At 31.9% G+C, this 12012-nt stretch overlaps 1 protein-coding gene across 1 annotated transcript in view; it reads left to right on the plus strand.

The window, feature by feature from the left end:
• LOC132735256 (probable ATP-dependent RNA helicase DDX46) overlaps positions 1-12012 on the plus strand; it is a 57672-nt gene that overhangs the window by 24863 nt on the left and 20797 nt on the right. Inside the window, 7 exon segments of the mRNA XM_060722193.1 lie at positions 4094-4104; positions 5197-5219; positions 5469-5567; positions 5570-5639; positions 6730-6812; positions 9615-9779; positions 11464-11691. Of these exon segments, the coding sequence (XP_060578176.1) occupies positions 4094-4104; positions 5197-5219; positions 5469-5567; positions 5570-5639; positions 6730-6812; positions 9615-9779; positions 11464-11691 (679 nt within the window).

Genomic DNA, 12012 nt, shown 5'->3' on the forward strand with positions numbered 1-12012 from the left:
GAAATATGTCCTTCTTTACCAGAAATTAAAAGAATATGTCCAAGAAACGATGAATTCAATTTTCACGCTGTTTCGCATCCAAATATTGGCTGATATGGAATATTTTTCTATCGGATATTAAGTTAATTTGAAAATTTTCTCCACTTTTTTTTCACTATTTCTTATCATAAACAATGATATTTCAAATCCAATCTTAAATTGTTGTTGTTGTTGTTATTATTTTTCCTTCAAACCCAAATAAATTCTATAAAAAAATCAAAACAGATTATGATAATAAACAGTTATTTCCTTGTACTTTCTGAACTCTAGTATTAATCTGTTTAAAAGATTGAATTAATTTTACAAACTTGCCTTTGATATAAACATTATATTATTTGCCTTAAAATTTTACGGGGGGTCATTCGGTCACTGTATTTTTAAATGCACAATAAAGAGGAAATATATATTACAGTATATCTAATTATAGAATAATAACGGCTTATTCTCTGCAGGCGCAAAATATTAAATTAATTACTTTTTATCTGTCTATTCATACTACAACACTCCTCTTTTAAGAGTATTAAATGCATTTGCATGCCTATACAAGAAATAATTAACAACTGCATTAAGATTACAAGTTATATTATAATAATAATTATTTGATGTAAATTTTGTCATTTTGTTCACATTTTCAGATGTAGACTAGTAGATCTAAAATCAAAGTTTCTGCAAATTTTTAAAACATTTTAAATATAAAATAAATCCATGGAAATATTCCAGATATATCATGAACGTGTCTTACGTAAAAAAAAAAAACAATCCAAAAATAATCGTCAAATATTTTTTTTTTTCTTCCTCAAATGCTATCTCATGCTATGTAAAGACTCCACTAATATACTTGCGTTGAATTAGTTTGAATTCATTCACTTAGGTGATTACACGTCCACGCCAGGCATTCCAATTTCGGTCGTAATCATTACGATAAAAGATCCATTTCATTACTTAATTATCTCAACTATCCAAGTGAACACTTTCGTTCGGAGATATTTTATGTCCACAACAAGTTGTAATATTGGTCAATCTTTCCTTAATCTCCGAGATTGGTGAAATTGTCGAGTCTCAACATTTGTTTGTGACATGAAATAAACACAGTGCATCTTTCTTGTTCCTTTTTGAAATGTTTGAAATAAACATTGTTTTCAAAGTACAAATTGAAACTAAGGTTTGTAAATATTTTTTTTTAAAAAGTCACTTTTGCACTAAATTTAAGGTCTTAAAAGCACAAAATTTTAGGTCTTAAATTTCATCATCGGTAGGTGTATAATTTTATTTTGTATACATTACGCATTCGACAAGTGGAAGTGTTATATAGACTTATAACAATTTGTTTAATCCGTTATTTAAAAGAGTTTAAAGTACTTTTATAATCCAATAAGATATTTTTAGTGTTAATACTATCCTATCTTAATCTGTATTGGGAGAGGGGGGTTTATTCTTTTTTCCCATTGAACGAATAATGACATCTTTAAACCTATCCCAACTTGGTTTGGGAAAACCGGGTTTGAAACCCAGGGGCAGTAAACAAACCCAAAAATTCCTTTTTTTTGCAAATCCCGGGATAGCAAACCCTTAAACTTCTAATAAAACTTTTCCCAAAATTTAAAAAGGGCAGCATAAGTTCATTATAAAAAAATCAGAAAAGTTGGGGTTTGAAATTTTAAAGTTTTTAAAATTTGTTACATTTTTATTCAAATGTTGATCTTTTGATCTTTGAAAATAATTGATCTCTTTTTCATCAAAAAGAGGCCTCGGGAAATAAAAACAAATGCTTGATTAAAATTTATTTACAAATTTTTTTTTCTTTCATTCTGGTGAAAAGCTTTTTTAAAAAAACATCAATATTTAATGTTTTTCCCTAGTCAGTAGTTTAAATTAATCTGAAATTCCCATAATTGAAAGTTTTTTTGAAAATTTTTTAAAATAAAAAAATTAATATAAACAGGGGTAGGTTTAGAATAGTTTAAAAATAAAAATTTTATTGTTTGAATTTTAAAATTCCAAAATCCCAAACTCCGCAATTTTCCCGTTGTTTGTTTTTTAAAAACACCTTAAAAATAGAATAAAAACCCATTTTTTTGTAAATTTTCTAAATTTTCCAATAGTGATCTTATGAAATAAGTTTTTTGCAAAAATGTGGGTCCATTTTTCCGGTTAAAAGGCAAAAAAAAGCACTTTCCAAGTCACATATTATCCGAACATGTCCCCAGTCCAACGCCATTTAAGGGGAAAAATTTTTGAAGCCTAAAGGGGGTGTAATATACCCCCAAAAGAAATAAGCCCAAATTTTTAAATTAAAAATTTAGTCCACTGTTCAGTGGTCATTGGGCATGCACCTAAATGTACAGAACCAATGACAATAATGAAGAAGGTAACCCCTGAAAAGGTTTGTTTGTGCCAGCTCACAAACTCTAGTATCCTTCCTCATTGTCTCTACCATATTTATTTGCCACTTACTCTCTGACCGACAATTTAATGTCTACCTTCCTTTTCCACCCCAAACTACCAATTTATTGGCGCATTTCCCGCTACCACAATTTAATGCCATATTCCCTTCTACGCACATTTTAAATGGCAATTTCCCTCTATCACATTTAATGGCCATTTCCCTCTACCAAATTTAATGGCAATTTCCAACTACTACATTTAATGGTCATTTCCCTCAACGGCATTTAATGGCCATTTCCCTCTACCACATTTAATGGCCATTTCCCTCTACCACATTTAGTGGCCATTCCCTCTACCACATTTAATGGCCATTTCCCTCTACCACATTTAATGGCCATTTTCTCTCCACCGCATTTAATGGCAATTTCCCTCTACAGCATTTAATGGCCATTTCCCTCTACCACATTAATGGCCATTTCCCTCAACCCGCATTTAATGGCAATTTCCCTCTACCACATATTAATGGCCATTTCCTCTACCACATTTAGTGGCCATTTTCTCTACCATATTTAATGGCCACTTTCCCTCACCACATTTAATGGCCATTTCCCTCTACCACATTTAATGGCCATTTCCCTCTGCCACATTTAATAGCCATTTCCCTCTACCACATTTAATGGCCATTTCCCTCTACCACATTAAATGGCCACTGTCCTCTTCCACATTTAATGACCACTTCCCTCTACCACATTTAATGGCCATTTCCCTCTACCACATTTAATGGCCACTTCCCTCTTCCACATTTAAAAACCATTTTCCCCTCCCCACTTTTTTAAATTGGAAATTTCCCCTCTACTTCTTTTTAAGGGCCATTCCTTTTTTTATTCAGGATTCATCAGCAGCTTACTTTTTACAGACTATTGTTCCACACTAAGTGTAACCCTGTGCTGTAAAAAAATATGTAAAACTCTCCCTGCCTATACCTTTCCCAAATGTTATAAAAGGGAAGAGAAAAAATTGTTGTCTTTCCCAGGGGTTGTAATTTTTACCCCCTAAATGAAAAATAAATGCAAAAATTAAATTAAAAAACCTGAAATTTTCCTAAAATATTTTTTCCCCTTTAAGAATGTTTTTTTTAAAACAAGTGGGCTTTAAATTTTTCAAATTAAATTTTTTTTATAAACAAAAACCACTTGCCCAGGAGCTATTTACCCCTTTTAAAGAAAAAAATTAAAATTTCACTTGGGCGTAAAAAAAAAAATTTTAAAATGAGTCATTCGCCAGGGGGCCCCTTATATGTTTTTTAAATTAAAACTTTTTAAATTTAAAATTTTTAAATTTAGTCTCTTTTAAATTTTTCCCTCTATTAAGATCTATAGATACTTTAAATTTTAATGTGTTCTTTTAATTTTCGAAAATTCATGGACTGGTTTTAAAGCAAAGATGAAAAATCATGCTTTTTAGTGCTTTTCTTATCCATTAGCCCACTGTCAGAGACTTTACCCATGCAACCTGAGTGTGGTCTGATCATGGTCTGCACTATCTTCTTGATTATAGTCAGTACTTAGATGGACATTTCAGATATTAAGCAGTATATGAGTTAACCATATTACATTTGAGCCGCGTCACAACAAAACCAACGTTTGCGACCAGCATGGATCCAGACCAGCCTGCGCATTCGTGCAGTTTGATTAGGATCCATGCTGTTTGCTTACAAACCCTATTACAAGTAGAGAAACTGATAGCGAACAGCATGGATCCTGATCAGACTGCGCGGATGCGCAGGCTGGTCTGGATCCATGCTGGTCGCAAACGCACTATGTTGGTTTTGTCGTGACGCGGCTCATTTGTTCCTCTTATCCACAAGCTGGATAATTATTAGCACTGCTAGGTCAATAAACTATGGCAAGCCAAGGTTAAAAGAATATGCCAGGCCACTCCCACTTTTGAATAATTAAATAACTTGACAGGAAATGATACAGGATATAAATACAATCTGTATGAAAACAATGTATTGATTTTTAAAAAGAGATTAATGAAATATTGTTTGAAAGTCTATTTTTAAAGAAGCTCCATTGAGGTCAAAAAGCAAAAAAAAAAAAATTAAATAACCCATAAAATTTGAAAATCTTTCATAGGTCAAGTGAAGCACTTAAAATAGAAAAATCTGCAAAGGATAATATTAAAGAATTATAAAATCAGTATTAGATTGAATGTAATTTTTTTGTGCAATTCTTAGCCAGATTTGAGTGAAAAGCGTTGCAAAGTTTTTCTTTTTTTTGTAAGATTTTTTGCAAAAAAAAATGATTAAATTTAGTTAAAAAGGAAAGGAGTAAGATCTTAAAAATTTGGGGCACAAGTTTTTAGCCCCGAAAATCATCAAAAGGTAAACAAGTTCGGAAAAAAATTTTCCGTTCCCCCCTTAAATTTAAATTTTTCTAAAACCTAATGGAATTTTGTTTAAAAACGCAAAACAAATTGAATGGTTTTTAAATTTAAAATTTTTTTTTTACACGTGTTAATATAACTTTTTTTTTTTTTATATTGCCACTGAAAAAAATAAAGGGTGGGTTCCCCTTCAGAAGAGTTTTTATTCTAAAGAGCATTACATTTTTAATTTCGTTGTAAGTACTTTAAAATTCCCCTATTCCAAAAAATTGGGCCCTAAGGGGTTTTTTAAAATTTTTGATAATTAATTAAAACCCAAAGGGAAGTATCCCTTCAGAAAATTTTAAAATAGGGGTTTTTTTTTGGTATGAGGGGTTATCTTAGCAACTGCTGAAATTTTATTAAAAGTTTTTCGCTAAAAATTTTTCTAAAAAATGAATTTTAAAAAAATTCTTTTTTAAGAGTTTTAAATTTTAATTTTTTTGAAGACAGTTCATAGTTAAATGCTTACACCCATCTTTGGTTTTTTTTTCCTGGTATTTTAAATTAAAAATTTTTAAAAACCAAAATTTAAATTTTTTATTTTTTTGTTATCTTTATGTTTTTTCAGGGGGAAATTTTTTAAAACCCAAAAAGAGAAATTTTTCCCAAGGGAGATAAAAACAGATGCCCAAAAATTTTACGAAAAACCCCTGGGTATTTTATGTCGTGTTGGGGATCGGAATAAAGGGGGTCTTTGGAAAAAGATCGCAGAAATTTAAAAAAAGGCTGCGAGGTGATTGTGTGTACACCAGGCAGAATGATTGATATGTTAGCAGCAAATAATGGTAAAACATTGTTTAATAAGATATTTATTTATTCAAAAAGAGTGCACAAACCAGTCTCTCTTTGTTTTTTTCCTACCTCTTTTATTGTCAAAAATGCATAATTATTTGCCTATGGCATTAGTTTAGAGCCAAGCCTTCCTGTAAAAATTATAATCATGATCATCTGATTATGCTGTATACTGTTACAATTTTGATAAAGAAAACCCATTAAACCACTAATGGACTATTCCAAAGCTAAACAGGGCATAACCATTAAAAAATTTCAGGAGGGAAAAGGTTAATGGGCTTTTGCATTTTAAGACATTAAGAGTTTTCTCCCTTGAACCATTGCACAGTGAATGGATTATAAATACCAAATGAATTCACAGGGCTTTGATTTATCTCCGTTCTTAATGCCTGAAATATTGAGCAGACGGGACATCCTTCTCTGTACTGGTGTAACTTCACTCCTAACCCCCTACAAAATATCATACAGCTTTATTATCATAACTGTGGTTTTCACTTTTTGGAAATTTTCTTGAAACTTTTACTAAAAAATTTTCCCCTTTATTGACAAGGGTTTTGTTAATTTCATGAATAAAAAAATTTTTTTAAAAAAGAAAGTTTTTAAAAAGGTGGCACCCCGCTTAATATTATTATATTTGGTATAAAAACGACAAGGCGCTGGATTGATTATATGCTAAAAACTTGCCTTTTCTCTCGCTGAAAGGCACATCTAATTCATCTCTTCACATCGATATACGATAATGAAAGAAAAATGTAAAAATCAACAACAACAAAAAAAGGGTTATTTTTATTACTTTCTGATCATGACTACTGCAAGCATTTAGAGGTACTGCTCCAACACTGTAGTGAGTGAAATCTATTTAAAATGATGAGACTCAGAACAAGTAAGCTATAAAGAACTATAATTTACTGAAAGTGTTTTAACAATTCTTAACAATTCTGTCCAAAGCTATCCGATCTTTAGAAAACTGTATACGAATTTGGCCTAGACATTTTAATTATTGGGCAAAAATAAAAGTTGCATTTCAAAACTCACCATATATGTTTTCATATTCATCTAATTGTGTTGTTTTATTTATTTCAGGAAGGGTAACAAATTTACGAAGATGTACTTATGTGGTACTAGATGAGGCCGACAGAATGTTTGATATGGGATTTGAACCTCAGGTATTAAATCATACCTTTTTATTTAGAGGTGTGCAGTTAAAAAGTAGTTGACTGTCTTCTAACACTGTAGTTATGTTGTCTGATTCAATGGAAATGTCAGAAAGTTACTATTATCACCCAGTTATTAGAATTGAAACATTGTCAAGAGTTAAAGGAATAGGAATGGATGGATTGATGTCTGTCTAATATAAATATTCATCATTTAAAAAGAGGTACCATGACAGTTTTTCTGTTGACATCAACCCTATAAGTTGAGAAATTCGTGGTTTTTAAGACACTATTTTTTACTTGAGAAATAAGTTCATGGGCGCCGCCATTTTGGCGTTCTGTCATTCTCGCGAGACAGACGAGACCGAGATTGTGACGTGTTATACCCACTTCCGGTAAAGGTGTACACGCTGGTACAACTGAAATATATCTTGATGAAGAACTTAATTAATCTTATTGCGTACATTATTTATTATTTATGAAAACATCATATGGAACTGAATTGCTTTAATTAAATTAATTGAAGACGCCGCGGCATTAATTATCATTCGTCGATTTTCAAGCTTGCTGATGATCCCACCACAATGATTTAAGCAATGACTGCTTAGTTTTCAAAGATTTAAACCATCAATTTAATTTGGGTACTTTGAGAAACTTTCTTCAAATTGACGATATATCCTTTTATTTTGTACTTAATTTTCGCTAGACAAGCTGTCCGAATAGGGTACATCGCCGGTCATGTATCTTTTTCTCAGCGTAAGATATCAACTAAATCCAATATGCAGAGATCTGCTGAGGACGCGATTTTCCGACATTGACGCTAAAAATAAAATGGCGCAGGAAAATTGGCAGCTAGACTAATATCGAATGAAAACAAAACTGTCCGTTCGGTTATTTAGGTACCCAGTCAAAACTGGTACCAACAGCAACAGGTTGCCCATTGCCATTCCCCTATAATTACGCATATTCTCGGTTTATCCAGTTCCCTATAGCTTTTTTCCATGTTATCTACTTACCCAATCCCTTTCCACACAGATATGCATTTCTACTACCGTAAATTTAATCCAATAAAACAAAAAATCATAAATCTACTTAATATTTAAAATGATTATTGGTAACTGAAAAAAAAATGTGTTGCTATTTTATGAAATGCTGTAATTTACAGTATAACTTGACAGGTGCGGAACTTAATTTCCCTTAAGGTCATTCAGTTCACTGATGAAGCGTAAAAAAATAGATGTCTATTTCGTCATTAGAATATTTGACAAGGGTGATTAACCAATCAGGGCAACATTGTGCATGATCAAAAGGTCCGTCGGCACAGAGGCATACAAGGAGCAATAAAAATCGTCAGTACACAGTGTGACAGGAACATTTGGTGCAAATTAGGAGCAATTAAATGGATAATGCACAGTATTAGACATAAGTAGTAAGAACCAGCAATTGTGTGAATAAATTATGCAAATGAGATTTTTGAGCAGCCAATAAAAATGTTTGCCTGCAGTTAATTTTAGGCTACGATTACGATGTAAATAAATACCACGCAGCATCATACGTTGACAGACATGTTAACAATTTACTTTTCAAAAGAGTTGCTTACATTTTTGAAATGTGTACATCACTACTAACATATGTTCACACCTTTTAATTTGAAAGTCAGAATCAAACTGCAAAAAATTTAATTACATGTACTATTAAGAACACGTTTAAGTAGGACTTTTATAAAAATGATAATTATCGCCGTTCAATAATTAACAGCCAATTATTCGTTGGTGCGTTTGTTTATTCAATTGCATTATTTGATTGTGAAACTTTGTTAAATAATAACATGTGTATTTATTAACTCTGTGAAATATTGTTTAATTACATTAAGATGAGACTTTAATGAACATAGCATTGTTTGGAGTAACGGGCATCACTGGCCTGAAGTGGTGCGACCGGTAGACGTTGATTTTTTATTTGTTTCTTTATTTTTTATTATTTTTTTTGGATATTGTTACGTATTTTGAACCATAAAAATCTCCTCTGCACCTCCTGTGAAAATTAAATTGTCTGGTCAATACTTTATTATATAAATATTTCGCTACGATTCAACTAGATTTATCATAAATCTAAAGATGGGGAAATGACATCACGCGCACCTGTTTTTATACGGCCAATACACAAACATGGCCGCGCCTACTGATTTGTAGAAATCGGTGATTTAGCGATTTAAATTTCGTTATCATTCGTTTAATATTATTATTTGGCGGCAGAAAATTTGCAGATTTATTATTTATAGTATTCTTTTTCTGAAATCAAGTTTTTATTCTAACCTTGTCTTTCCCTTTAAGTAATCATAATGTTAAAATATCAGGATAACCATAGCTGTAGTTTTGCTTATAAAATTTTGAATCAGATTTTTATTTGTATTAAAGTGACATTATGCTTCAAATTTCATTTAAAGTTGAGCTGAATTGGTTATATGTTTCAAAAGATTGGATGTTATAATAATTATTGACCAATAATTGATAAATGACAAATTATTAGGATATGAATTAAAAAATGCCTAAAATATAAAAAAGACTGATCCACTCTTTTTACTGATAAATTATAAAGGATATACCATGTATATAGAAATTTCTGCAAGTTATGTGAGATATTGATTATTTTTTTATAGCAGAATATTATATTGAAAACAGTGATAGCAAAATTAAAGAAATTAAAAAGTTATTTTGACATTTCCGTATATACACCCACTATTTGATACTAGATGGGTATAAAATCACTTAAAATAATGAACTTAAAATAAAGACTATTGCATTATTATTACAGGTAAATCGTATAATAGACAACATACGACCCGACCGTCAGACAGTCATGTTTTCAGCCACTTTCCCGAGACAGATGGAAGCCTTGGCGAGAAAAATATTAACCAAACCTATAGAAATACAAGTAGGTGGGAGGAGTGTGGTGTGCAAAGATGTTGAGCAACATGTGGTAAGTTTTAGTCATACCAACAACTTTGGTATGAATTAGGAAATAGATATCAATTCTGAGTGCATTGTTGTAGAATAATGCACGGTTTGAGTTCAAATGGGTAGTAATATAAGCACGAAGGCTGAAGGTCCTGAGTGATTAATTACAAAGCATTTGAACGAAAAACGTGCATTATTATACAATAATGCACGAAGAATTAATATCTATTTCCATTCTAACACGTTAAGAAAAAATATAATTATTATCATAAAGTTGGACTTTATGTTTGGTGGTTTAATTTGATTTCGCCTCAGAGTTTCCAACAGAAACGTTCCTTAAAGGCTGTTTTAGTGGGTTGAAAAAAATATGTCGTTTAATCTACCGTGTGTAGAAACATTTTGAGGATAACGAATTTTGAAAACGTTGATAAAACTGTGTTTGTTTATATTATTTCACTCTATAATTTTTCAAGCGAATTACAAATTATTAAAAGTGAAATAAATGTAAAAGATAACTCGTTTGCGACATTAAAATAGCGTACTTGATTTGCACGTGCTGTTAGGCGCTATATTATGACATCACGTACACAACACTTTAAACGTCTGTAGAGCGTTAACGACTGAATTAAAGATATTGTTGTTGGATTCATTTTCTTAGTTAGACTATTTTCTTTCATTATAGATAGTTTTCACAACAATGTTCGAAAAAAAATTGTTTTTAATTCATCAGATTTTTCAAACAAAATGGCGCCCTCAATGTGAAAATACACAGGGAGATAATAAGAACGGCGAGTGCATTGTTGTAGAATAATGCACGCTTCAAGCTTTCTTTGTTTATATAGAAAAAATGCTGATAGTGTTAGAATGATAATTAGATGATTTATTGCTACTGTTTTTCAGACTGCTTGATTGATTTTCACTAGACTGTAAAATGACTTGGTATTCTTTATAAAACCATAACCTGCTGAAATATAAGTCATGGATTTGTCCAACTTTTAAACTTGGAACAACCCCTTGTGGCTAAGGGGTGCCTGTAATAGTTGAGGCATAAGAATTGCAGCCACTGTTTATCCCTGCATGCTGGTATAACTTGAGTCTATGCACCTTTTAGCTCCAGCAGTTGAAATGGTTTTGAGACCTTGGGTTGCTTTGAAATTTGAAACCAAGGGTTTTTCCCCAAGTCATCTTTCTGTTTCGTGCCAAAATGAAATTTACTGGTTAGTGCACATAAAACCCAACCCAAAAAAAGAGGGCAAAAAAATTAGATTAGTCCCCTTTAAAGTTTTGGGGAAAGGGTTTCAAAAAAAAATTCAAAAAGAGTTGGGCAGCAGGTTTTTTGAGTAAATGCAGGTGGGGCCCGGCTCTTTCTGGGGTGATTTAAAAATAAATTTAAAGTTTGTTTCCAAACAAGGGAAACATTTGGAAATGAAAAAACTTTTTCCATATTTTTGAAACCAAAAATTTTGGGTTGGAAAAATTTTGATTGTGAGAAAATGTTCCCCCGCCCCAAATAATATTTAAACAAATTTTGAGACTAAACCCCGTATAATTTTATTTTTAGAAATATGGCCCATGACCAAAAAGGGTTTTAAAAACCCAAAAACTTTATGTGGATTTTTTGACAATTCAAGCATTAAGTCACTTACCTTAATATACAAAAAACACAAAAATTTGCTGTCTTACCAATACTTTTTAACATGTTTCAGGCAATTCTTGAAGAAGATCAGAAATTTTTTAAGTTATTAGAGTTACTAGGTCAGTACCAGGAGGATGGTGGGGTAATTGTGTTTGTAGACAAACAAGAGCATGCCGATGATCTGATGAAGGACCTAATGAAACACTCTTATCCCTGTATGTCACTACACGGTGGTATAGACCAATATGATCGAGGGAGTATCATCAACGATTTCAAAAATGGAGATATCAAACTATTGGTATGAAATGATTATTATACCCCCAAAAACGAAGTTTGGGGGGGTATATAGGAGTCACCCGGTGGTCGGTCGGTTGGTCGGTCGGTCGGTCCAGCGGTCCGTTGCATTTTCCTTGTCCGGAGCATAACTTGAAGACTAATGGTTGGAATTCAATATAACTTCATACAATGGTCAAGCACATTGAGAGGAAGTGCAGTGCACAAGAACCATAACTCCATCTTGACTAATTACAGAGTTATTGCCCTTTGTTACTTTTCCTTGTCCGGAGCATAACTTGAAAACTACTGGTTGAAACTCGAAACAACTTCATACAATTGTCAA

The sequence above is a fragment of the Ruditapes philippinarum genome, unplaced genomic scaffold (assembly GCF_026571515.1).
Source record: "Ruditapes philippinarum isolate M1 unplaced genomic scaffold, ASM2657151v2 ctg2262_1_1_1_1, whole genome shotgun sequence".
Lineage (NCBI taxonomy): Eukaryota > Metazoa > Mollusca > Bivalvia > Venerida > Veneridae > Ruditapes > Ruditapes philippinarum.